This window comes from Zonotrichia leucophrys, chromosome 1A (genome assembly GCF_028769735.1).
Source record: "Zonotrichia leucophrys gambelii isolate GWCS_2022_RI chromosome 1A, RI_Zleu_2.0, whole genome shotgun sequence".
Taxonomy (NCBI): domain Eukaryota; kingdom Metazoa; phylum Chordata; class Aves; order Passeriformes; family Passerellidae; genus Zonotrichia; species Zonotrichia leucophrys.
Window position 1 is genome coordinate 5,137,300 of NC_088170.1, and position 26,532 is coordinate 5,163,831.

A 26,532-nucleotide genomic window follows, 5' to 3' on the forward strand; every position below is an offset into this window, starting at 1 on the left:
TAATGGCCTCTGCTTTCTCACTGCTGGTAGGGTGGTGTGGAAATTATCAGCAGCAATACTGGAAACAAGGATGGGAATAGAAAAATAACAACAAGGATGGGAATAGAAAAATAACAACAGAGAAAAAAAACAGCAGGGTTGGAAAGCTGCTGTCCTAAGGGACAGTCATGTCTGTGCTGTCACTGTGACAGGTTTAGGTACAGTCTGCTCTTGGGAAACCTCTCATGGTGGACAGGCCTTCATGTCAGGCAGGAAGAGGCCATGGGATATTCCTGCAGGGTCTCTCAAATTTTTGGAGGACGCAGCCTCCTTTTTATCCCAGTTTCCCTGCTGCATTTCCCTTCTCTCTTTCCCCATTGGCTGAGGTACTTGAGAGGCACAAACTTCCTGGAATCCCTGATACCAACGATTTCCCTCTAATGTGTAACCCTCCCTTTTCATTTTTAATTCTTATGGAATTTGGAGGTTTTCCCCATTGTTTCTTTCATCTTTCAATATCCAGTTTCATTTATCAGCAAACCTACAGTTTATTTGTAAAGGCAAATATCTTTTTCCATTCATCAATCAGTGGACTCCTTCCCATTGTTTCTTTTATCTCTCAGTGCTGGTGTTGTCCACCAGCAGACCCACAGCTTGTTTGTAAAGACAAAACCATAATTCCTCTCAATCCCCACCAATGGATGGCAAGGAAGAGCTGACTGATGGACTTTGGTAGGGGCCAGGGTTGCCTGATGCAGCACCAAAGGTATAAAAGGTGGAGGAGCCATTTTGTGGGTGAGCATGTGGTGGTCCATGCTCCCAGTGCTGTCATGGTTTCCTTATTCAATCTTTTGTTGTACTTTGTTCAGGTTTAATAAACCTTTCTGTAGTGGGATAGAATATAAGAAAATAAAGGTAGTATAGAAAGTAATGTTACCCCCTAAAGAGTTGCAGCTGGGTTGGTTATTAAAGATTAGGAGCAGGCCTGACTTTAACAGGCCACAGTGTAGTCAATAAGAAGAGTGTTATAAAAGAATGGGTTGGTTGGTTGAGGGGGAACTGGAGTAGTTGGCTGAAGAGGAACTTCAGCCAACTAGGAAGAGTCAGTGCTTGGAGGAGGTGCCTATGAGAAACATCAAGGAGGTATGAAACTCTTGCACTAAGGTGACAACAGTATGGAACTCTTGCAATATAGTGACAACACCTTTCAAATGTTAAAAGTGAGTGTTGTTTCTCACTCTCCTGAGGAGATGGGGGCATGGTAGGACAGCCCAGGCTTTGTCAAAGAAAGGGGAGGCCAAGAAGAAAAGGAAGATTCAATGAGGAAGAGAGAGAGTGCAACTGTGTAAATCCTAGGGCTCCTCTGTCTTAGGTAATTACACCCAGCATAAATTTAGACAGGCCTTGCAGAAGGGCTGTCAGTGATGCATCAGCCTACTGCTTCTCAAAAGCCACACATCCCCTGTCAGGCAGCAGTTAAACACTGCCTGCAGGCTGTGCCAGCTGTGCTCAGCACTGGGATGGCCTCCCTGGGCCTCTGGGAGCATTATTCCAACCAGATGTAGGGCTCAAGGGCAGGCAAGGCTGTAAAGAGATATGGAGCTAATAGTGTCTGACCAAGCTGAGATCACCTGCAGTGGCTGTGGTGGCCTGGCCTCCAGGATTCACTTGAATGGGCAGAGAACAGAATGCATCAATGTAAAAGCTTTGGACAAGGTTGTATTCCTCCTGCAGCTGCCTTTTTTCCCACCCCTCTCCTCCATCAGGGATGGTGGATGTCCTCCCTTCTTTTAACACACTTTTCTCCCCCACAGACCCTGACATACTCAATGGAGTTTACATGTCAGAAGCCCTGAATCCTATTTTTGTGGACAACTTTGAAAGGGATCCCACGCTGACCTGGCAGTACTTTGGCAGCTCCACTGGATTCTTCAGGCTGTACCCAGGTAAAACAGTAGAGATGGGCTTTGCTCTTTCAGTGCCACACAATAATCTTGCAGGACAGGGCCTGTGCCATGGAAGAATCCCATCTGGGAAGTCTGGGACCATCCCAGCCCCGAGAAGGGCAGAATACAGTGAGCAAAATGGGCTGGTAAGGCTGAAGGAATTACTCTGCAGGCATAAACCCCTTTCTCCCATTAGAACCAGCCCCTCATGCAACCCCAGAGGAGTCTGCTGGCAGGGGACCTCCAAAAAGCTCTCAAAACACCATAGCAGGGCTCCCCTGAGGGTTTGAGTGGTGGCCAAGCCTCTGAGGACACACATGGCAGATGCAGCTGGCCAGCCTGGCTGGTCATCCACTCGCCAGCTGTGAGGGCACATTAGGTCACAGCACAGGAGGGAGGTGCTGTGCTTGCAGGAACCCTTGAGATGCTCTGCAGCTGCAGCCTGCCTGGTGCCACTTGATCAGATGGCTGCCTGCCCTTGTTCTGTGCCCTGGCACGTGCTGGGCAAGGTGAAAGCAGAGATGGCTGTGAGCAGAGCCTGTAGCAGGGAATCTGGGATGCATCCCAGTCACTGCTACTGCTTTTTTATGCTCTCCACCATCCCCTGTGAGAAAAAAAATCTGTTGTTGAGAACTACATCAAGGTGAGAAAAAAACTCAAAGTACAAGCAGTTGCTTTGCAATTGAACAGATTATGCCTAGGTACATGTTTTAATAAACAGTTTACTCAGAACTGCCAAAGACCGAGCAGCTCTGCTTGTATTTCTGCAGAATGGCCACTGCTGTGGCTGGCCAGCTTCCTGTGCTCCCTGGGGTAGCCAGGTCTCAGCAGGGAACAGCAGCAGTGCAGCTGCCTGGGGAGCAGCTGCCTGTCTGCTGTGAGTGCTGACTGCTCCTCTTGCTGCTCTCCTCAGGAATAAAGTGGTTACCAGATGAGAATGGAGTCATCTCCTTTGACTGCAGGAACCGTGGCTGGTGAGTTCTGGAGAGACTTTGCCAAAGCACCTTTGATCCTTCCTCTCTCCCCCTTCTCCAAGGTGACACCTTGGGGAGCTGCTGATCAGCAATTAATGTCCTGTGGTGCCCCTGCAAGAGATGGGGGGTGTGGTATTTTCTGAGACCCCCATTGTTGGAGGGAATGATGAATCTGACTCCATGTTCTTAGAAGGCTAATTTATTATTTTATGATCTATATAATATTAAAGAATGCTATACTAAAACTATACTAAAGAATACAGAAAGGATACAGACAGAAGGCTAAAAGATGCTAATGAAAACTTGTGACTCTCTCTTCAGAGTCTGGCACAGCTTTGCCCCTGTTTGGCCAATAAGTAAAAACAATTCACATGAAACCAATGAAACAATCACCTGTTGGATAAACAATCTCCAACCACATTCCAAAGCAGCAAAACACAGGAGAAGCAAATCAGATAATTGTTTTCCTTTTTCTCTGAGGCTTCTCTGGCAAAAATCCTGGGCAAAGAGATTTTTCAGAAAATATAACAGTGACAAGGGGATACATAAATAAGGGTAATAGCAGGTTGTGAAGCCCTTCCAGCAATAGTTTTCCCTGTGGGATGTACCATGTGCCACATGGAAATTACCCTTCTGTGGCTGGGAGGTGGTGGGGATGTTAAAGTTTCAGAACTGTGGTGTGTTTCAGAACCCTTGGGTGTATGTCTGCAGTAGGCTCAGCACTTCCCAGGGCAGGAAGTGAGGTGCTGGGGCCAGCCTGTTCCTGCTGGGCACTGTGGCCATGGTGCCCGTGGTGCTGTGGCTGGCAGGGTGACAGCAGCATGCCCAGCATTCCCCCTCCCTGGCTCTCATCCTGCTCTTTGTTGTGCAGGTACATCCAAGCAGCCACCTCTCCCAAGGACATTGTCATCATCGTGGATGTCAGTGGCAGCATGAAGGGCCTGAGGATGACCATTGCCAAGCACACCATCGTCACCATTTTGGATACTCTGGGAGAAAACGACTTTGTCAACATCATTGCAGTATGTCTGCCTCCATTCCAGTGCTGAGCTCTCCCCTGGTGCCTCACACCCCCTCCTCCTTCCCCTCAGCAAATCACAGTGACCCACCTACAGCAGCACTTCTGTTGGATTGGGGAGATTCCCCTTGGGAAGGCAGCTCTGTGTGGTCAGCAGGGTGGCTGCCACCTAATTTCACCTCTCCTCCACAGAGGGTGTTGGCTGCATCTTTTTGCTTTCTTAGGGATGTGACTGTAACAGATAAGGGCTACAGAGAGACACCTGAGCTAAAAATTCACCCAGCTTGCCCTAACACTGAATTTGGGTCCAGCAGCAGCAGTGTAATCCTCAGGATAATGTTTCCAGGCTAGAAAACTACCACCATGTGCCTTTTTGTGCTCCAGCATCCTGCAAGGCTGCCCTTACAGTTCTGAGCCCATCAGCTGGGCTGCATGGAGCTTGGTCAGGAAGCTTCAGTGTGACTCTCTTCCTTTTTGAGCCCTGGCAGGGTGAGGATGGGCTGGTTACCCACAGAAAACAAAACTTCTTTCCATGACTGGTGCCATGTTAAAGGCTCCTTGCCTTCTAATTTTCAAAGCTAATTCAAACACCATCTCCTTCCCCGGGCTTCTTTCTATGATAGCTTGCCAGGGCACAGCCACTGAGATATAAATTTTGCTTTTTGTTGATAGCTTCTTATGTTAGCTAATTAGAAACTCCAGTGGCAACAATTCTGTCTTTATATGACTGGACAGATGGAAGAGTGAACAGTGTTGGCAGAAAAATGGAAGGGGAGTCATTAAGGAGTTTAAAATATCATCTGTTCTTCAAAAACAATCCCAGAAATACCATGTATATATATATTTTTTTTTTTTTTTAATTTTTTTTTCTTTACTGCACTCACACCAAGAACCTGTTGGCTCAAAGACCTTATAGCCTGACCTAAGTTCCTATTGATCAGCTGAGCCTCAGAGGCCTCTTAGGGATTGCACTCTCCTGAACCTTGGAGGAAAAGGTTCACAGGGGCCTTACCTAGCTTTTCCTCACATGTCACAGCCTGGAATCATCCACTCCCCTAATTATCCCAGTCCAGTGGATGTGTGCTAACCTGGTGTGTTACTGTTCAGCTGTGCACCAGAGGCTTCCAACTTCAGGTTACAGGGTTCAGCTGGGGACTCACAGAGTCTCCAGAAGTGAAAACTATGTGCAAAAAGTGCTAGAAGCAAGGCCAGGGATACAAACTCATAAAGTAGGGATAAAAACTTTGTGGTGTGAGTGGGGGGGGAAAAAGTAACTTTGTATGTGTAGATATTTGTATGCTCAGCAAAACACTGTAATTAATGCATTCTTCAAACAAACAGAAGGTCATCAAAATCCTAGTTTGCCATGATAACTATAAACAGTTTTTAAGGGAAATGGGTATCAAATGGCATCATGTTCCATGCTGCTTTCTGAGCATGCACCTAGGATATGAACCCATTTTGTGAATTTTCTCCCATGACAACTCCTTTCTTCTTGTTTTCTCTTTGCAGTACAATGATTATGTTCATTTTATTGAGCCCTGTTTTAAGGGTATCCTGGTCCAAGCAGACAGAGATAACAGAGAGGTGAGTACCAGGTCCCTCTCAGTGTGACTCAGGTAGCTCCCTTCATGCAGGCAGAGAACAGGGTTGAGATGCTGTGAGATAAAGCTCCAGGGACAAGGAACAGGGTTTGAATTTCAGAAGCCAGCAGCAGTTCAGGCTTACCCTGAATTACCCCAAGCTGCTGTGACACAGGGTCAGCTGGTGGGTGAGCAGCAGCCACAGCTGCCCTGGTCCCCACTGCTGCACCACCAGCAGACCTAGCCCAGGCTGCCTTATTAAAAACTGTGTGCAGAGGGCAAAAGGTCTCCATCTTAGATACCCCACATCCTCAGCCCTCAAAAATGAGAACAATCTGTCCTTTCCTGGTGAATATGTTCTCAGCCTGGCCTGATCCTTCATCAGGGTGGACTGCTAGCAAGCCCTCTCAGTGGAAGGTTTTGCTGCTCTGATCCAGGAGGGTTCAGCAGCCCTGAGGTGTCCAGCTGCTCCACCACCCTCCTGGCTGACTGGTATTTTTAGCTTCTCTCTGTTTTGTTTTCCTTCTTTCCTTCTTTTTTAATTTGTATTACTGCATCCCTGTATGCCTTCAACAATTAGATTTCTCTCCCAGATTAGCCCTAGGCCACAGAGTATGACTACAAAGGGTGATGCCTTCGCAGGGATTCCCAAAGAATTCCCAAACATCCTAAACACTATCTTGCAGAGAGAGTTTAATTTAAGCAGATCAGTGCTGCTTAAGTCATAGACAAGCATTCAAATTTTTTCTTTTTCCCCATGCTGTTGCTTTTGGGTGCACAGGATGTTTTATTTTTCCTGAAGGAGCAGATAAGGGCGAGTCAGATTCCCAGATTTGCCCCTTCCATGATCTTACACGGATCCTCAGTGTTTCACAGTCCGGAGACAGAAATGCAGTCCTGCTGGAGCTGCATGGGCACAGCCTTTCTGGACTACTCTTTCCTGCCCTGCTCAAAGGGAACACCCTGCCTGCAACTCATTCCTGGTTTTCTTCCTTCTCTTTTTGCCAGCACTTCAAGCAGCTGGTGGAGGAACTGCAGGCAAAAGGAGTGGGGACTGTGAGCAAGGCTTTGACAGAGTCCTTCAAAATCCTGAGAGAGGTAAGAGTTGGTGCTGGTGTGGGGCTTGAGTGTCCCTGCCCAGCCCTGCACTCCTCTCCCCCAGTATCAGCACATCCCTCAGGTTGCTGCAGTGGGGAGCAGGCAGGAGCTGATCTCGTGGATCCCACATTTGTCACAAGCAGTGTGCTGGGCTCACCCATCTCAGGGGAAGTGTTGGTTTGTGCATGATGTCCACAGCCAGCAGTCCCTGCCCAGCAAGCATCAGGAGCCAGCAAAGCTGTGGCTTCAGGAGTTTTCTTAGTAAGTCCCACAACTGGGCATTGCCCAGGCACCTTTACAGATGGTGGCAATAAAATACAACTGATTGCTGAGGGCCACAGTTCTGGTTGTAAGTAATGTTATTAGTGAGCAGTGATGATAATGAAGACATGGAAGATTATTCTTCAGATTTATTTCAATGTCACTTTGCTGAGTGTCAGTGCTTGGGGAAGAAACCACAGGTACAGGAGAATTAATCCCTCTGAAAAGAACCATAAATTATTCATTGCTTCATTGAATAGGAAATTCAGTAGCCTGGAGGAAAACACACAATTCTGTTTCTTAAGGAATGGTAACAAGGAAAAGGACCAAGAAGAATCTGAATACCCCCATCCCCTCATGGCACTGTATATAGTGGGCATGTGGATCATAGAAGGGCTTGGGATGGAAGGGGCCTTAAAAGCTGAGACAAATATGTCCTCCACTGAAACAGTGAACCAAAAATACCTCCAGGGAGTGTTGCCCATGCACCCCAGTGGATTAATGTGATTCCACTGCAGTAATAGAGAACAAACTCCTTGGTGGGTAAAGAATTTATTTCTTTTCTCTATTTAGCATTAAAAAATGCAGTCAACAATTTCAGCAGTCATCACTTATCTTGATTCTTGTTGAGTCTGTCTTGCTCAACAAGCTCTGAACAGCTCTGAGATTGCTCTTGGACAGTGCAGCACCCAGTGGTGACAGAACCTTCTGCTGTTATTCACTCACAAGGTGAAGTACTGCTTCCCTCATGCCTTTTGCTATCAGCTTGGGTCTGGGGAGAAGGCCCAGGCATTGAGCACCTGCAGATGAGGAAAGGTGACATGCTCTTCTGTGCCTAGGAAATGGCTGTCCATAAATCAATATCTTTGTTACCAAAGAACTGTGTGAAACAGAGTGCCTTAATATCAGCAGCTGGAGCACCCCAGGCTCTGCAAGTAGCACAGCCTAAGATAAAAGGGTGTCCCCTGCCAAGTGCTCGTGGGGTTTAAGGGCTCTCTGAAATCATCTCCTCGAGTTTCTTAGATGTGTATCAGTAATAGAAGAGGAAAAGGATTTTAGTCAGTGTGCCCCAAAACAAATCTGTGCAGTCACAGTCAGCAAAAGGGGGAACTTTGGTGGAATTGACCACCCCCTTCTCATCAGACAAAATTCCCACTCTCAGCTGTTCCTCAGGCTCTCCTGTCATTGCTCACGGGAGCACACAGGAGAATGAAAATTGCAGCATCACACTGATGAAACAGGCTTTGCTGATTACAAGAGACAACCAGTAATAATATCTGTAATGAAAGTGGCTGCAAAATTTCCCTGGTAATTTTCCTCAGTCCAACTGCTTACAGAATTAATAGCCCAGCAGAGACCCACTCAATGAGGTATGAGTAGCAAAGAGGGCTTGAAGAAGAGCACAAATCTCTCCCTGTCTTTGTTCTCCTCCATTATCCTCTGGGGGAGACAGGGCATATTTTAATCTATGACACAATTTGAGATCAGTTTCAGGAGAACAGCTAGCCAGAGACTCCCCTGTCCCTCTCTGCCATGCTCAATAAACCACTTGAACTCTGCATTTCAATTTAGCCACAAACCAAGTGGTTTCAATAAAATATGCATCCAAGGGAAGCCATGGTCTTAAGCACACATTTATGAAGTGCTTCAAAATTCTCAGGTGTTAAGTGCTATCTTTTGAGGTATTTTCTTATTTATTAAATTTTCATCTGTCTCACTGCTCTCTTCTCTTCCTTGTTTCAACAAGCTTGGCCTGCCTTGTTCTCTCCCCTTTTTCTTGCAGGATTTATACCCCTTTGTTCTGCTTCCAGGCTGCTTCCACCACCCTCCCAACAGTGTGTGAGTGCTGCAGCTGAGAGCTATCAGGTGCTAAGCAGAGCAGAATAATTGCCTTCCCTGTTTTACACACCGTAGTCCTCTTAACAGGACATAAGACAACAGCTACAGTTTTTTTTCAGGCACTGTCACATTGTTAATTCCTATTCAGCTGATGTGTCTCTGCAGCATCCCTCCCCAGGCAGTATCCACCCTCCTCTTCTGTGCTCAAGCCACTGCCTCTGCTTTCCAATGTGCATGTGTCCTCCTTTCTCAGGATACACTCAGAGCAAGTATTTTGAAAGCTGTTGCTTTTCCCACCCTGTAGAGGACAAGAAAAGCCAAGTTCTGCTTTCCAAGGCCACCTTGGAAGGATGTTTCCTCTTACCACCAGGCTGATTTAGTCATGCCTTGACTCACTGCTGATCTCAGGAATCACATAAATGTTGAAGTTAATTGAGTGGGTCATTCCAAAATGGCTATAGGTGGGAAAAAGTGATGAATCTGGTAACAGACTGGATTCAGTGAGACATAAAATTCTGAGTAACTTGAGCAAACTGGTGCCATAAAAAGAATGAACCTGTGTGCTGATTTAAGTAAGCAAAGGTTTGTGGCCTCTCACTTGTATCTATTGATTTACATTCACAAGATGCATGTGTTACTAATTTTTCTAGTAGCATGCTAGATGTTTGAGGGTTTATCCATCCGTTTTCTGTTGATTGCCTTTTCATCCTTTGGGATCTTGTATAGTCCCTGTCATGTCTCAGCCCATAAGGCAAGTAGTTCAGCTACACTTTCTGCAATTCTTTCCCTTCATGCTGAGCACAGATTATTCAAAAGTTTTAAATTAGTATTTTCTTTAACCCTGCCACTTTGTGACCCTGCCTCTAATTCATTCATTCTTTTCTTAGTTTCCTATCACTTCAGTGAGTACCCAACCATTACAATACTTTCCTTTTTATGATAAAGTACAGAGGCTCTAGAGCATTTCTGCCTGACCATCTCCCTCTGATTTTTATCATCTGGCATTGTATTATTTTTACTCCCTTTCTTTCTTCTTCTCTGAACACTTAGAAATTGTTTCTTGATTCCAGTCACATTTTTATGGACCCAGATTCTACAGCATATTTTTCAGGATATGCAAAGCTCAGGCTTTCCTGTTTATCAGTTCCTGCTATCTTGCTTAATGCCCTTTCTCGTTTCTCCTTCACTGGCTTTGTTTTCTTGTGTACTGCTGATTTTCTCCCCATGAGATGCTTTCCACCAAGTTTGAATTTTCAGTAGTTCTGGAGGCCATTCCAGAGGCAGGTCTGCATAAATAATGGAGCAGGAGAGATGGAGAGGGGCTGCTCAGTCCCCTGGTCAGGCATGCACATAATCAGCACGCCTGCCTGCACATCTCTGGGCCATGCTGATGGTTCCAATCTCTTCACTGGCAGCTCTGTGCCAGCCTGTAACTGCAGAGTAAAAGGCAATGAGCAAACAAGGGAGTGCAGGAAACTGTGACCCTGAATTAATTAGATCATGCCTCTTAGTCCTGGCAACGTGACTGAAGTTACACAGCTCTGTGCCTCCTTCACTGACCCAGCTCTAGCCTGCAATTCTTCAGACATCTCTTCTGTGGACATGTTATTCCTCATCTCCCCTTCTTTCATGCTCCTGAGACTTCAGTCAGAGCAGGGAATTATGCTCAGAGCTTGCTGCAAATGCTGTCAGATCATTTGCTACAGCTGCAGCCAGTCACAAAGGACCTAAAAACCAGGGATTACCTCTTGTTCGTTTGTTTTCTAAATCTGTCCTTTTAATCTCCATTTCTATGACACTGATGATCTCATTTTCCCTGTTGAAAATATCATCTACTCCTGTAATTAGGAGATTGCTGGTTCTGATATAACATCCAATTTCTCAGTATCTCAGAATTATGAGTTCTGAAGTAAGCTTCATGAAGAGATCTTAAGTCATTTGATGAAATGGTGGGTGACCTTAATTAAGTGTTAATTTAATAATAATCCAAACAGACATATTGTAGATTGCAACAGTTAGGAATAAGCTGCTTTCATAACCACAAGGTTCCTATATCTGTGATCTGAGCCTCATTCTGACAGCATCTCCTGCACCCCGTGCCTCCCTCATGGACACTCACACTGTCTGTTCTCCCTGCTAATCTGCACTCAGTTGATCTCTGTCCTAGAAATAGCTCACTTGAGGCTCTGGTTTTTTCCTACCTGCTGGTCTTTAGCAAAATCCCATGAGGCTCTCACCTGCTTTTCTCCTTTGCTTAGAGCATCCTGTGCTTGTTCCTGTTGTACACCCTCAGCCTTTACTGCCTGTCTCCCCTCTGAATGTGCTGCTGTGGGGACATGAGAGAGGAGGAGGAGCACATCCAAACACCTCATCCTGATTTGGTATTTCCCTGAGATGTTTCACCTGAGAGCAGCTGGTTAGAAATGACCCTGTGACAGCATCCTTGTGATCACTCCTGATCATCTGTCCTGGTTCTGCTCAGTGATACAAGCAGGGGCACAGCCAGAGAGGGTTTGTACCTATGGTCATGCAGAAGTTGTTGAATCCATTCTTCTACACCTGCAACAGTGTAGTTACAGGTGCTGTGTGAAGTTGGAGGAGACAGGACTGATAACACAGATGGTGGCAGAAGGGGATGTTATGGTGATATTAGCACTGAGCCTGGTAATTTCATAATGAGTGGTGAAATTACTGGGGAAATCTGGGCTTGGAACTGGCTTCACAGTATTCATGGTCATGATGTTAATCTGCAGTGGAACCACAGGACCAGCCACATTGGAAAGGCATTTGTCTGTCATAACATAGCGTTACCAAGCCCTAAAGGAGTTGGGAATTGAACCCTAAAACATCTAAAAACTCCCAGTTCATGGCCTGTGCTCTTGTTCTCCCATCCAAGGATTTCATTTTATGCAATTAATTGTGCCACTTGGATACTTTTTTTTTTTCATAAGATATAACTATCCGGTTTAAAATTGCTGCTGTTTGATGTAACCTTTATCACCCTTCTGCTGGTCTCCTGTAGACTCCTCATCTCATGCTCTTGCCTCTCATTAATCTTTGTTAGCAGGAGAGCTTTTGTCTCTCCTTCTTCCATAATTTTTTCGCTCTGCATCAGTTTCTGCACCCTCCTCTGTTGATCAGACTTTTCCTTCTCAGAGCATAGCAGCAGTGAGAGGCAGGACAAGGAGAAGCACAGAGTGCCACAGAGCCGGCAGCTGCAGCCAAGTGCTCAGTTTTGTCCCTGGGATGTCCTCAGCTGCCTCTGCTGCTGGCTTTAGCACTGTGTTGGTGCTGCAGGAGGCCCTCAGTTCTCCAGAGCAGGTACCTGAGGGCATGGGAAGCACATGGAGCAGGAGACAGGCAGCATTCCAAGGCTGGCTCTCCCTGGCTGGACAGGCAAGGTCTGGCTTGCTTGTAGGAGCACATCTGTCCAACACCTCTGCAGGTGCCCTTGGGAGCATGGCAGTGTTTGTACCAGAGTCCTGGTGCACTTCTGCTCTGCCTGAAATCTCTTATGCATAAATAACAGGTCATCTGTCATGTCAGTCCATGGCCTCTCTAGCTGGCACGTCCATAACCTTTCCCAGCTCCAATGGCAGTAGCCTTCTTTTTTCATATGCTCCTGCCTTTCTTTGCTGTTCTTTGGCTGACTGATGGATTCATCCTGAAATAATGAGTCTGATTTCCCACTCCTCTCACATTTTCTTCCATAAAAAGTGACAGTTACTGCTGTCAAATCAGCACTGCCGTGTTTATGGTCAATCCATAGTTGTTTTGCATAAACTAATGCGACTATGCAAGATGTGAAGCAGCAGGGAATCACACCCTTCCTCCACAGCACTTATTTTTTCCTCATTATTTTACTTCTGCAAAGCCTCCTGTGTCTGCATGTGCCAGGCAAGGCTGTATAAATAAAAAATCTATATGCAGCATGCAAACACAATCATCTTTCTGAGCAGTGTGGGGTTTTCAAGTGGAAGTCAGGATGTGGCCCACTGTGAATAAATAGAGTGCAGTTCCTCAAAACCAGCCTGTGGTGGATAAGCAGTGCTCCCTCTCTCTGTTTGTAGTTCAGAGATGCTGGCCAAGGAGGTCTGTGTAACCAAGCCATCATGCTGATCACCGACGGAGCCGTGGAGGATTATGAAGCTGTCTTTGAAAAATACAACTGGCCCGATCGGAAGGTTTGGCTGGGAAACGAGAAATGGAAAGGGAGGGGAAAGAAAGGGGCTGTTCTGCTGTGCTGGGAGGGGGAGAGCATGAGCCAGGATATCAGGCAAAGCTGAGCATTCACATATTCCAGTACCTGAGAACCCATGGACACCTGACTGTAAATGCAAACAAAGCAGCCAGGCAGGAGCCTGCTGTGGTGATTTCTGAGGTGAGAGGGTTATAAATGCAGATCTCTAGGTCAGGGAAGCTTTTCTTTTTCATACACTTTGTTTTCTAAAGTTGTGGGCAATCTAAATGTTCTCCTGGTGAGATTATAAAGACTGAGTTGAGTATTTCAAAATTAAAAACCAATTTTTGCTAAGAGTTTTAATTCCATGTAGGACTATTTATAACTGGTCCTGTTCAGAAAAGGTTTTCCTATTCCAAGTTCTTATGGTGGCCAAGGAATGATCCAAGCAGCCCCTCTAGGTGCCTTCTAGCCCTGTTTACTCTGATGTCTGTGATTTGTCTGTGATTACAGGCTTGCAGTAGCAGAGCTGGCTGTGAAAATGTAATAGACCTCTGCTCATCCTAAACCCTCCTGATTTATTTGTTTACCTCATCCCAGCTAGCAGCAGTGCACAAAGGGAGAGAAGCAGCCTACTGAGAGACCAGAGCAGGGGGCTGTTAAAACAGTTTATTTCAGAATTGGCTCTTTTGTTGGTGGTCAAATGCAAGAGAAATGGTAAAGCTCTCTCTAAATGATTCATGTGGCCAGCTGTTCCCCTGGGTAAAGGATTCCTGGGAGCTATAAACCTCTCTGCATGTGGTTGCCGAGTGCCTGGCAGAGCTGCTGTCATAAAATCAAACAGAATTTGCACTTTTGCTTTGTTATTCAGATGATCCTGGGTGCTGCTTGGCTTTCTGGGCTTATTGTAATTGGAAATTCAGTTCCAGGCCACAAAACAGGAAACAAATGGTGCGAGAGGCTCCTGTCTCTGTGTGAAGGCAGAGCTATTGCTCTCACCACATTCACACCAGTGGACAAGGGGACGCCAAACTTCAGCCTTTTGGATTTGGTAGCACATTGCAGCCTCATTCTCCTGTCTTTGCATGCTCCTAGGTGCGGGTGTTCACGTACCTCATAGGACGGGAGGTCACTTTTGCCCCGAACGTGAAATGGATCGCCTGCAACAACAAAGGTGCTGTGTGGGAATGGTGCCCAACCTCCCTGCGCCCCTCCAGGGCTCACCCACCACTGCTGGGGCCCACAAGCCCCTGCTTGGAAGACAAGCTAAGGAAAAAGCAGCCCCTGCTGGCCCACGTGAAGTGTGCCTGTGTCCAACTAACACAAGTGCTCCGTGCTGAGCCACCGCATTTTCCTGTCACCCTGCCAAGGGACACTGTGACCAAGATTCATGCTGGCTGTAGTCCACCTAAGTCCCCTGTGCTTATTGTGTCCCAGTTCCTGGCTTTTGACAATCTGTCCAAAGCTCTGTTAGAGAGCCTGACATCTTTTGGCTGAGACATAAAACAAACATTGCTGCTTTAAAGGTTTTACAGCAATTTTCACAAGGTCTGCAGGTTAACCCCTGTATTCTGGCCAAATTCTTTGTGTGTAAGTGATTTCCACTGAGATACCAAAATAGCTTGTTAATCCCACCCCAAACCCACTATTCTCTCTATCTGGCATGAAATTAAATGAATGAGAAAATCCATCCACAGTAGGTGAGTCACCTCTGTGCATTTGGGGCCAGTTAAAAAGTCAAATTAGCACTGTCAGAGTCTGCAAGAGCAGAGGAGGAAAGGGAAAAAAGCCATCCACGTTTGAGCATGACCTGGCCTCTGGAGACAGCAATGCTGGTTACATCAGTGTCCTGTATAAACAAGGAAGGGAAGGGAAAACTGAAGCTGGGTGTCAGGTACAAACTTTTCCATCCTGAGCAGTGGTTCCAGCAGAGCATGAAATGCATGGGAGCGTTTGCTGCTGAAAACAGTTGACAGGAGAGTTGCTGGCCTGTAGAATGTCTGTGAGCTGGGGATGCTCGAGGCTCAAGCATTCATCTAATTAGCACTATGAGTTACATATGATATTTTTATGTTTTGTTAAATGAAGCAAACCCCTGGGTTTTAAATTCTGTATTCAGCCAGGAGATCCGTGACAGAGACTTCATGGTACTGTTGGTTCACTGTAAAATGTCAGAATGCATTCTTCTGAATAACCAGGTAACAAAAATGTGCTCTGTGCACTTGCATTCTCACTGAGCAGATTTGAGCTGTGCAGAGGGCTCCCTGATTTTGGTTCTTCTGTTTCAATGCATTGTGTAACTCTTTTGGTCCTTGTTTTAAAGCACACTAAATCTGTTTGCACACCGCAAAGCTTATCAGAACGTGAGCCCTTCCACATGGCAGTGTTTTCCTGGTGATTGGAAAGTTTTCCATCTATCTGCCATGGTCTGTCCTATACCAAGTGCAACCAGTGCCTGTGGTGAGAAGCAGGACACAATAATCCTTATGACATTACTCTGTGTTAGCACTTCTAACCAGCAGATACTTCTGAGGACCTTTTGGTAACTTGAGAACATCCTTCCCCTGTACTCTTGTTGTAGTTTTAGATTGCTCTGTGTCCAGCTGCAGGGACAAAGCTTTGGAAATAAGTAACTTGCACTTTTTATTCTCCTTCCAATGTGTAGATGGAAGTAGTTGCCACCCTTGAATGTAAAGCTAGGCAGACTGAAGAGTGCTGGGAAAAAATCTGGAAAAGGAAGTGGGAATTTTATCTTAATATAAAATAGGGCAGGGCAAGTGGGCAGCCTGGTGAAAACCTTTGCTTGCATATGTTTGGCCTTCCAGACTAAAGGCATTCTAATCAGTGGAAGATTTTTCCTCACACCCAAAGCAACATTTTGCATCTGCTTTGCAGAAATCTGGTTATATCAAGACTCTCATCTTGCACATTGCTTCAGCATTTTTGGAAGAACAGAACCACTGCTTTGAAACTCTAGATTTCCACAGGTGCTTTTGGATACGAGGCATGTCAAGGCTCATTTTACAAAGAACAGATTACCCAGCCTTTGACATTGTTTTCTAGCTTTGCACTCCTTTAGAAACAGGGGAGATGTGTCAGCAGAGTGACTCACAGCTCTGTTTCTCCATGAAGGCTACTACACTCAGATCTCCACGCTGGCAGATGTCCAGGAGAATGTCATGGAGTACCTGCACGTGCTCAGCCGGCCCATGGTCATCAACCACGACCACGACATCATCTGGACCGAAGCCTACATGGACAGCGCGGTAAGGACCCCCAGCATGGGCCAAACCCCAAAGAAAGCCCTGAAACTTAGGTTTAAAAAGCCAGGAGTTGGTTGATTGATAGAAATTACTGGTCTCTGGCTCTACTGAGACAGACAATATTTCTTTTCTGCTTGCTCCTGGAGCTGAGGTGTGTGTGCAGACTCAGACATGAATTTGCAGTGACTCAGGGGCCCAGGACTAATCACACAGGCACAACATCACCTAAGATGTGCTTCTGTGCAAGCAGGGTGCCTTCTAAAGGATTGTTCACACAATAAATCATTCTTGGCTCAGGGTAGGGTCACAGAGACTGATTTCCCCCGGCCCAGTAGCTAACTGCAAAGTGTTTGCTAATCAAAAATAGAGATTTCAACTGAGGCAGCAGGCTCACTCTTCCTTAAACTAGCAAGACCTAGCTCACCACAGTAGTCCTGAGCCCAGCCCTGTGGGCAAAGGACACATTGCAAAAGACCAGACAGTCATCACTCCCAATGCCCCCTGCTTTGTCTCAGGCCTGCCCTGTGGGAACACATTTGGCTCTGTGAGGATGATATGGGGGTATCTTCTGCTGCATGAGCTGTGCCATATGAGGGCTAGAACCTAGTACTTGAGTGTATTTGTCAAAGCCTTCTACTACAGAAATGCTACTAATTACCAAGGAAGTTTATTTTATCAGCAGATTTGCCACCTCTGACACTTGTGTATAGAGTCACACTTCGCAGGGCAGCCACGAGCATTTGTTTGCTGCATGTTTTTTTCCTGCATCTTGTTTCTTGCCTCTTGTCTTGCCATTCTCTTCCTCTGTCCCAACCTGTCCTGTCTTTGATTCATTCCTCCATTCATGTATTCATTTGTGTGTTCATCCATGTCTTTCACCAGCTGCCACAGTCTGAGGAGGTAACTGCACCCTGTGTTTTGTGCATGTGCTGTGTCCCTTGTGCCAGTCAGTGTGTCAGTGCCAGCCTTCACAGCCACAGCTGGCCTGTACATCTGCAGGGCTGGGGGCTCCTCTTGCACTGTCAAGAAGAGGAGAGGAAATGCTGGATGTACTGGGGAGCTGTGCTGTTGGTTCAGAGTAGGTAGGGCTGTCTGTGTTGTGCAGTGGCTTAATTCACCTGATCTCTTTTTCCACATGTCCAATAAGTGCAAGAGAAGCTTACTTGCTGAGTGTTAGTGTGAGTGTTGCTGTAAATGGGAAGATTCCACAAAACATTATCCAGAGAAGTAGCTCAAGATACCAAGTGCAAATCTCCACTGATTAGATTGCTGACTTGCTCCTTTATGGCTCTCAGCATGCTCTGTAGTAGGGACTGGAGGTCATTTCTTGCCTTGCTACTCACCCAAATGAGAGATGGAAGGAGTGATGTTACTGGCAGTAAAGGATGAGAATCTTTTGATAGCTGGGTGTGTTTGGGAGACTCCTTTGCACATGACTTGCCTGTTTTACCTCCTCTCATGTGCTTTTAGAGCATCTGTCCTCTGTTGCATTGGGAACACCTCTTATCCCATTACATATGCATGTCCTGTGTCCCTCATAGAGATAGCTCACTGTGGTGTATCTGTTTGGATCATTATTTGTCTCTTTTTCCTGAGCTTAGATGGTTGAGTAACGAGTGTATATAAGTAGGCTTTGTGTGTATTTGTGCCATTTAAATATTTGTGGTGTTTTTCATTTGTGGTATTCATATGTTTGCAGTATACCTTGTTTGTGGTTTTGCTCTTTGTGTTGCTTTTCTCTGTTCTGTGCTGTTTGTGTTGGTGGTTTTTGCACTCATTGTATAAGTGCTCATGTCTACACTCACAAAGAGTGGTGGGTACAAATTGTGCCACCACTTCTTCAGGTTCCTGTCTCTTCATTAAAGCAACTCTTCAGTGCATTTCACTGGCTTTCATCCCATCCTCATCACTCCACAAGAACAAGCATCCATCCCGCAGTCCTCTTGGACACTGAGTATTTAGAAGTGTTGCCATCTGTTTCCCGATCAGTGTGGGAGGCAGGGAGGTGGCCAATTGCACACCTGGGGTCCTTGGGAGTTGCAGCTCCTTGCCCTGATGCTCCCTGGGGTGCTGCACTTGCTGACACAAGTTCTCCTGTTGTTCTTGGCAGCTCTTTGCATCCCAGGCCCAGAGCCTGCTGCTCATGACGACGGTGGCCATGCCAGTGTTCAGCAAGAAGAACGAGACGGTGAGTGAGGCAGAGGCAGCACAGCTTTGTGGGACTCTAAAGCCAAAGGGCCTCTGAACAAACATTCAGCCATCAGGGAAGGCAGCAGAGCTCTGGCAGAGTGGATGGGTGGTCATTTATCTGTCAGAATGATAGTCTGTGATTTCTTTAAAACACCCCTTAAATATGATGCTTCTTGTTTTATCCCTTCCATTTTCAAACCAAGCCTAGTTTACAGACCTTGAAATTTCAGGCTGGAAGAGATCATTACCTTGTCTAGTCTGAGTTTTATTGCAGACCTTTACATCTCACACAGATGAGCCAAATATCCTGGTTTTGGCAAAAGCATTGTTTAAGAAAGGCATCCAGGCCCAAGCTCTCTCTATTGTGGTTTGTAACTCTCAGTGAAAAACTGGTGTCTAAATTCTGCTTTTAATTTGTCTGATCTCACCTTCCTGTCGTAATGGCTTCCTCAGATTAAAAAGCCTGTACCCTTTAGTAAGTTCTTTAGTAAGGGAAGCATCTTATACACTGCCATAAAATCAAACCTGTCTATTTTGATAGGATTAAAAAGGTTGAATTATTTCAATGATTTGATAAGGGCATTTCCTCTGAGGTTAGAAACCCTTTAGACACTTTTTTCTGTAGCATTTCTAATTTCTCAGCATCCTTTTAAAAAGGAGACTGGTACCTTATCAATGCTGTACAAGGTTTAAATGCTTCACCCAGGTCCTGCAAGAGACTGTGTGCCTTCTCCACCTGGGGCTGGCCATAGCCTGCATTAGCACAGCACTGCAGTGGGAGCCTGTGTGTATTTTTTCCATAGTGCTCTCCAGATGCTTATTTAAAAAACAAATCCCCTTGCCATGGAGGGGGGATTTCCTTTTTTCTAGGTAAACAGTTTTTTATTTGGCATTTGATTTAGTTGGCCCAATTTATCAACCTATTCATGTTGTCGGTTTGCATTATTTTCTTGACCTTGTTGCTATTTACACATACTGAATGCAGGGGTTTGCCCTCAAAACTTGTTTTCAGTGATTTTGTGTTCCTTCTGAATCACAACAGTGAATACTGATTATTGTTGAGTAGAAATACTCTTCTCCATAAACAGTGGAATAACCTCTGTGGACTTTTTGAAGTATATTAATTGGTTTTGAGTAACCACTTTCACACAAGCTTAGAGGGGATGGGTGAAAAACTACTAGGCAGACCATAATGTGTTTTTGGGTATAAAACTACCCAGGTTTTGCTTCTGAAAATGGATTTTCCTTTTTGTTAAAGCGATCCCATGGCATTCTTCTGGGTGTGGTGGGCTCTGATGTACCACTGAGGGAGTTGCTGAAACTTGCTCCACGCTACAAGGTAAGACTGAGATAATGCACTTGGTTCCTTTGCACTGCAGAGTCACTACTCACACTTCCATGGGCATGACTGAAAAATCACTTCTGCTGCTCTGTAGGAAAAACTGTGAGCCTGAGGGAAGAGTTGGATGTAGTGGTGTGTGGTTTCCATACAGCACATATGAAATCATTCACTACTGCAAGCTTTTAGGCTGCTTCAGCAACACAAGGACTGGGTGAGCCAGTAGGTTGGCAAAAGGTCATGGAAGCTTTGCATCCTGATGGTCACCAACCTAAATCCCTCAGAGATGACAGCCTGTATTAGAAGAATTTAAGTTTTATATCCAGTTCCCAGTGGACAAGAGCTGCCATGCCAGCTGGCAAAAAATGTATTCGTTTCACTGTCAATATTCTTAGCTGAAAAGCTGAGGGCTGAATGGATTGTGGAGAGCCAACTCTCCTGTCATGCCTAGAGGTTCCTTTCTCCAGATCAGCATGATGGTTTCTTGGCAGGACAGCGTACAGAAAGTTGGCTCTCACTCATTTTGTGCTGTACCTGGATAGAGTATTTGCTCTCCAGAATTGTTAGTCAGAAAACTTTCCATTAGCTCTGTGTTCAATGTATCTTAAAAAAAAATGTTCATCCATAGGAAATTCCCCTAGAGATGCACTGTTTGGTTTGGTTTCTGCTGTAAATTTCAGGCAGTGACCCTTTGTTCAGTCAGGAGTCAACAAGCACATCCAGGGACCACCCTGAAATCTGGCAAGTTGAGCCAACATTTCAAGTTTTTGTTTTCTCTTCAATAACTATCAGACAACTACTACCAGTGAGGCAGTTGTCCAAAGTCTGATTGCTGAAGACTCACAGGACTGAAAGTGCTGTCAGAAGCTGTGAATTTCTGTGGTGCTTCCAGACATGGATGCAGGGCAGACCATTAACAGGCAGCTGTAGGAAATGATCCTGCAGAGAACTCTGGAACTGTGAGTGTCAGGGTGCCTGCACTCAGCAATTGGGTCAATTTTTATATGATTTCTGCATAAGAATAATGGCTTTTTATCTCCCTTTCCCCATGTCACTCAAAGGACAGATATACAATAATTGTTTTCTTCTGGACTAAGAAGGGTCACTGTTCTTTCCTCCAAGCAGTGCTGGGAAGAGAGGGGGAAAATTTTTTTATTTCTTTATATCAGCAGCAGGACATATCTTCTCAGAAACTCCTCCAACTCCAGACCAGTTTGGAAACCTAGGGTCCTCAACTTGAATTCCCTGGTACATGGGCTCCAAAAGGACCAGTTCCAGCATTCCAGACCTCTGGAGCTTATATATTAATGATTGTGCTTTTAGTGGGCTGAGAAATTTCAGCTTTAATGGACCAAAAAAGAAATTTGCTGATCCAGTGTCTTGGTTTCATTTTTGCCACACTGAGTTAAGCCAAGTGTGTTTTTTCAAAAAACTGCTTCACATAGAGATGTCCAAGGTTTTGGTCTGGGATGTGTGAAATACAGAATTGATTCCCTGAATGCACAGACAGACTGTAAATTAGTTACCTCCTCAATTCCCTGGGTTATCCCTCCAGGATTGTCTCTGTAGGAATAGAGTTGGAACTTTTTTTTAAGATAGAAACTTTATTCATTGCTGTTTTCCTTGAGACATCTAACGTTTTGGCAAGCACAGGCTATCTGCAGATTTTTAGCAACTCAGGATGTAGTTGGAATTCGCATTATATATGGGCTTGAGCTGAGTAACTGCTCTCTTGGAAATCTCTCACAGATCAGGTCAGCCAGTGTCTGCTCTTATTAGATTTTGCTATTCCTTAAAAAGCTTTTAAGCTACAATATTCCCCATCATTGCCCATTTCCTGTGCATCTCTGCTGTGGAGGGCTCAGTCTGCCTCTGGTGCTGATTGTCCATGCTGACAGTCAGACAGGAGAGCATATTTTTCTGAATGTGTACACAGACCAACTTTCCTGCACATCCTTTTGTACACAGACAGAGCAGACAAATACCTGCTTTGGGATGGATTCCATTTTCTGCTGGTCCATACCTTTAAAAGGAAAATATTTCTCAATATTGGTGGTGCCTGGATGTGATCAGCACTGATTGTTGTCATGCCTCTTTCTGCAGCTGGGTGTCCATGGCTACGCCTTCCTGAACACCAACAACGGCTACATCCTCTCACACCCCGACCTCCGCCCTTTGGTACGTGGGGCTGTGCATCTGAGACCCTTTGCTGCCTTGAACACAGGGACCTTCAGTGCTGCTTCTGATTCCTTTGGGGGTTTTGGGCTGTGAAGGCCACCAGCTCTGACATACAGGCACCCAGGAGCAGGAGGGCCAGCTGGCCTCATTGCTGAGATGTCCAGCACAGGATGATTTTACATTTCAGACAGATTCTGGTCAGCACAAATCCACCTGCTCACAGCTGTCAGCATTAGTGTGGTCACCACAAGAGAAAGCTGCTCTGAAGCCCCTTGGTGGCCCTGTCTTCAGAAAGGCAGCTTTGGCCAGGGTCACCACAGGCACATTAAACCATATGTCTCTACGTTATCCAAGCCATTTATCATCAATACACTTTTAATTAACCTTCCTCTGTATTTCCTAGTATCAAAACCAATAATAACTGTTGTCATCATTTCATAACCACCCCAAAACAAACATAGAACTAACCCCCCCAAAAAAACCAAACAAAAATATAAATCATGGTCATAAATCATCAACCAATCATCCACCAAATTTTACATTCTTGTAAAGGTAAAGTGTGTGAAGAGAAGGGACACGCCGTGTTTCCAGGGCGGGGCAAGGCACAGCCCTTGGTGCTTTATCCCTGCAGCCTCAATTGGCCTCTCCCAGTGCGATTCACGCCTTCTCCCTCACCCGGAGATCAGGGGAATAGCCCTCTTGCGTCAGTTGGTTTTAGGTGAAAAGTCTCCCGTGAGTGCAGTTAAACCTGACTCAATCAGAAAAGATCTGCTGGTGTTATAATGTTAATGGGATTATACTCTTAGCTGCAGGGAAAAAACTGATTTCCTGCATGCAGGGGTGTTGCACTGATCTGTTTAGGGGAAGGAGGCCACAGACTTTGCCTGTAAGTTTAGCTGTGTTCCTGCCTGTCCCACGGTGACTCCCCTAGCCCCTCACTGCCAGAGTAAAGAAATCTGTGACATGGCACCAAGAAATTCTGCCTACTGCACAAATTCTGCCTGCCTAGCCAGAGAATAAATGAGACACCCCTATTTTTCAAATTAACACACAAATTATTAAAGGATTGGTTTAGGAATTGATGTAGCTACTTACTTGAATATTTTTTTTTTTTTTTTTTTTAAATTCCAGTATAAAGAAGGAAAGAAATTGAAGCCCAAACCGAACTACAACAGCGTAGATCTTTCAGAAGTGGAGTGGGAAGACCGGGATGAAATAGTGAGTGTCAGAAAGTGGATTTAGCCTCTTGTAGCACCTTCTTTCTACTACTTTGTGTGCCTGTATGGAAGGTGAGGGGGGCACTCCTGCTGTTTCTCTGTGCCTGACTGGCTCTGACTAACAGAGATGGGTGGTTTACAAGAGGACAAAGCATGAAGCTCCCCTACCAAGTGCTTGTCTTCCTTCCCAGTATGAGTTTTCCTTCTCATGGAACAAAGAAGGAGAAGTGCTGGGAGGAGGAAGGAAGCACTTTGGAGGACGCTCCAGGGAGCCAGTCTGTGTGTACAAGGCTTAATGCTGCCTAAATACAAAGCCAGAGTAGGTTAGGAGTGTGGCAGTGCCCTGTGATGTCACCCACACGTGCAGTGTGTGAGATAAAGCTGAACCACTCCACTAATGAGATCAGGAACAAGGAGTACATTCATCAGGGGACTAAAGCTTGCAGTCACCAATGGTAATAAACACAGAGGATAAAGACTTGGGGAAAAGAATTCCAGAAACCACCTTAGTGCACAGGTGTGGAGTTACTGAGAGCAGTAACTGACCAGAGGGAAAAGATTAAAAGAAAAGTGAAACTCTTTTCTACTGTCTTTTGAGCAAAATCATTAACAAGTGATAAAGAAGAAACAGTCTACACCTGTAACAGCTGCACACTGCTGCTTTGCACACCTAGGGCCCCAGATAGAATGAGAATATAGAGAGGTTTTATGTGGCTGGTTTTATTTTACTCAGAACTAGGAGGAAATGGATACCTAAATGACAAAGATAAGACCTGAATGTGGAGTAAGATAGAATTAGCTGTGAGACACATGCTTCTGGATTACAGGGGAGACTGCTGAGATAAACGGATCTGATGCTTACAGATATCCACTTAAACAGGCAGGACAAACACAGCAGCAAGGGGATCAAAGTAGCTACAAATTGAGAGAGGGAACACAGCAGAACTATGTAATGTGGAAAGCAAGACAAAAATTAGAGGTCTTACATGCAGTGGAACCATCAAGATACAAGTTGCCAGCAGCTTTGTAGGTTCACTGATCTCCTAAAGGACTTCACTCCCATTGCAGTTTTCTCTCTAACTGGAACCCCTTTTAGAGCTATGCCTCTTTGCCTAGTTTGCTGTTAAAATAATTAATCTAGGAAATTAAAGAAATCTGCTTTGCTCTCATGTTTATTTGGCTAGTGGGCTCCTGACCAAGTCAGTCTGACCAACTGACACTGATACCTGAATGCAAATACAATACCAAGTGTAAGGTTTCTGTCCATAGGCAATCTGAGTAAAACTATCCAGGGGACAAAAAAATCATGAAACCAGCATGAGAAACAAAAGCCACTTTGTCTTCCTGTGCTGCATCTTCCAGAAGAGAGAAAGGTTGCAGAGGGTGCAGAGACATTCAGTGACGTGAGCAATATCTGCAGTGTGACTTCAGCAAGTCTAGAGGCTCTCAAGATACACCCACTGCAGCAGAAAGCTGCCAACATTTCAACACTCATATTTGTAGCTATGGTATTAGATCAATGACAGACTCCACATCAGTTGCAGTATAATCTCAGCAATGCTGATAAGCAGCACATTCAGGCTGGAAAAATATGCCCAAGTGCTAATGATGTGTAATGCAGCAAAAAGCAATCCAGGAGAGGCAAGTTGGCATTGTCTGAAAAACACCAACTGGTGCACAATGGTGCAACCTGCAGCCAGGCAGCTGCAAGGGCTTGCCTGTAAAGCAGCACAGGGATATTTATAGTGTGAGGGGCAAAAAGGAGAAGGGTCAAGGGTCTGGAGGCGAGTGGCTGAGGTCTCTTGGTCTGTTCAGCCCGGAGGAGGCTGAGGGGAGAGCTCACTGCAGTTGCAGCTTCCCTGAGAGAGGAAGAGGAGGGGCAGGCACTGATCTCCTCTCTGTGGTGACAGTGACAGCACTCAGGGGATGGCCTGAAGCTGTGCCAGGGCAGGTTTAGGCTGGGTATCAGGAAAAGGTTTTATCCACAGAGGGTGGTTGGGCTCTGGAACAGCTCCCCAGGGCAGTGGGCACAGCACAGCCTGACAGAGCTCAAAGAGAATTTGGACAATGCTCTCAGGCACAGGGTGTCACTCCTGGGGATGATGCTATGCAGGGCCAGGAGTTGGACTTGCTGATCCTTGTTTCCAATTCAGGATATCCTGATTCTAAACCCAGAACCCTTAGCAAATCCTGCAGGCTGTCAGACCAGAACAGAGAGTATGCTGAGGCTCTGGAAGAAGGTCAAACACTCTTAGCCAAAAAGGAGTAATAGTACCAGTCAGTGTTTTCATTTCCAAGATGTGGGCCTTGGGAAACATGAGCTTCATATTCTAGGTCTGTAAATAACCCACATCAAACAGCCATAATAAACAAAACTGTGGCCTTATAAAGCCAATGCAGTTGAGACTGGCTAGCACCTGAATGGAGGCCTGTTTCTGGAAATAAGGAAACAATTTGTGAATGAGTAAGTTACTTCCCACCTATTTTTCTTCTATCCAGCCTGAAGCAATGGACTTGATATGCTCTGGCAGGCTGGATCTAAAGTCAAACCTCTGTACTTGTGGAAAAATTTCCTGGATCTTTCATGCAAGAGGCTGGGAGTCACTGTGAAAATTACATTTTACCTTTGGAACCTGGGTTGAATAAAGTGGTCTTCTCACTGCCTACCCTGCTCTCATATATTCTTGCTGTTCTGTGCTAAACAGCTGCTTTGCTGCCCCTCAGAAGTGGTGCTGAATACAGCCTATAATTTATAAATCAGTTTTTAAAATGTCAAAGATCTTTGGATTCAGTCTGAGGGAGTTAGTGGGTTTCTCAGTTTCCTCCTCTTCCAGGCTCTCAAAGCACTGTGCTAATGAATTTCTGGCTGCCAAACAGTGAAGTCTGTAAGTGGGACTGGCAATTTCATAGATTCCAGATCTTTTATTTTTGCTCAAAGACATATCAAGAAGCTTTCAGGATAAACTATTACTATTCTGTATCACTTATCAGCTTGACTGTCCAAAGATTCTGATCACTGCAAACAAGATTTCTGTTTAAAAGAAGCAAGACAGAGCTGGGGAGGAGAGGGAGCCAATTGTGATTCTTTCTGCCAGCCCCTGTGTGTTAATTACAAATGGCTTTGTTAATTCCTGTTGGGTCCTGCCTGGAGACACTAACAGCAAACTTGTTCACCTCTGCAGCTGAGAAGTGCTATGATCAATGGGGAAACAGGCTACCTCTCCATGGATGTGAAGGTCCCTGTGGACAAAGGGGTAAGAAATTCTCCTTCTGTTCAGGTCACCCAGGGGAGTGGATGCTGAAAAACCACAAGGGATGTGGTTTTCAATGTTCAGCATTCCTGAGTGTGAGGATTTCATTGTTTCACCACATATATAACCCATGTGCTAAAGACATACAAGGGAACATCATTAGAAGTGCTTGTTACACCTACCAACATTCTGCTCTCAGAAAGGTACTGGAAACAC

The 26,532-nt window shown here is 45.5% G+C and overlaps 1 protein-coding gene across 1 annotated transcript in view; it reads left to right on the top strand.

Annotated features, from left to right (window-relative positions):
• CACNA2D4 (calcium voltage-gated channel auxiliary subunit alpha2delta 4) overlaps positions 1 to 26,532 on the top strand; it is a 119,628-nt gene that overhangs the window by 13,138 nt on the left and 79,958 nt on the right. The window contains exons 6-18 of the mRNA XM_064736022.1: positions 1,794 to 1,925; positions 2,839 to 2,899; positions 3,771 to 3,921; positions 5,430 to 5,504; positions 6,509 to 6,598; positions 12,769 to 12,882; positions 13,974 to 14,052; positions 16,011 to 16,144; positions 18,252 to 18,329; positions 19,590 to 19,670; positions 21,774 to 21,848; positions 22,980 to 23,066; positions 26,248 to 26,319. Coding sequence (XP_064592092.1) covers positions 1,794 to 1,925; positions 2,839 to 2,899; positions 3,771 to 3,921; positions 5,430 to 5,504; positions 6,509 to 6,598; positions 12,769 to 12,882; positions 13,974 to 14,052; positions 16,011 to 16,144; positions 18,252 to 18,329; positions 19,590 to 19,670; positions 21,774 to 21,848; positions 22,980 to 23,066; positions 26,248 to 26,319 — 1,229 coding nt within the window. The remainder of the gene's footprint in view (positions 1 to 1,793; positions 1,926 to 2,838; positions 2,900 to 3,770; positions 3,922 to 5,429; positions 5,505 to 6,508; positions 6,599 to 12,768; positions 12,883 to 13,973; positions 14,053 to 16,010; positions 16,145 to 18,251; positions 18,330 to 19,589; positions 19,671 to 21,773; positions 21,849 to 22,979; positions 23,067 to 26,247; positions 26,320 to 26,532) is intronic.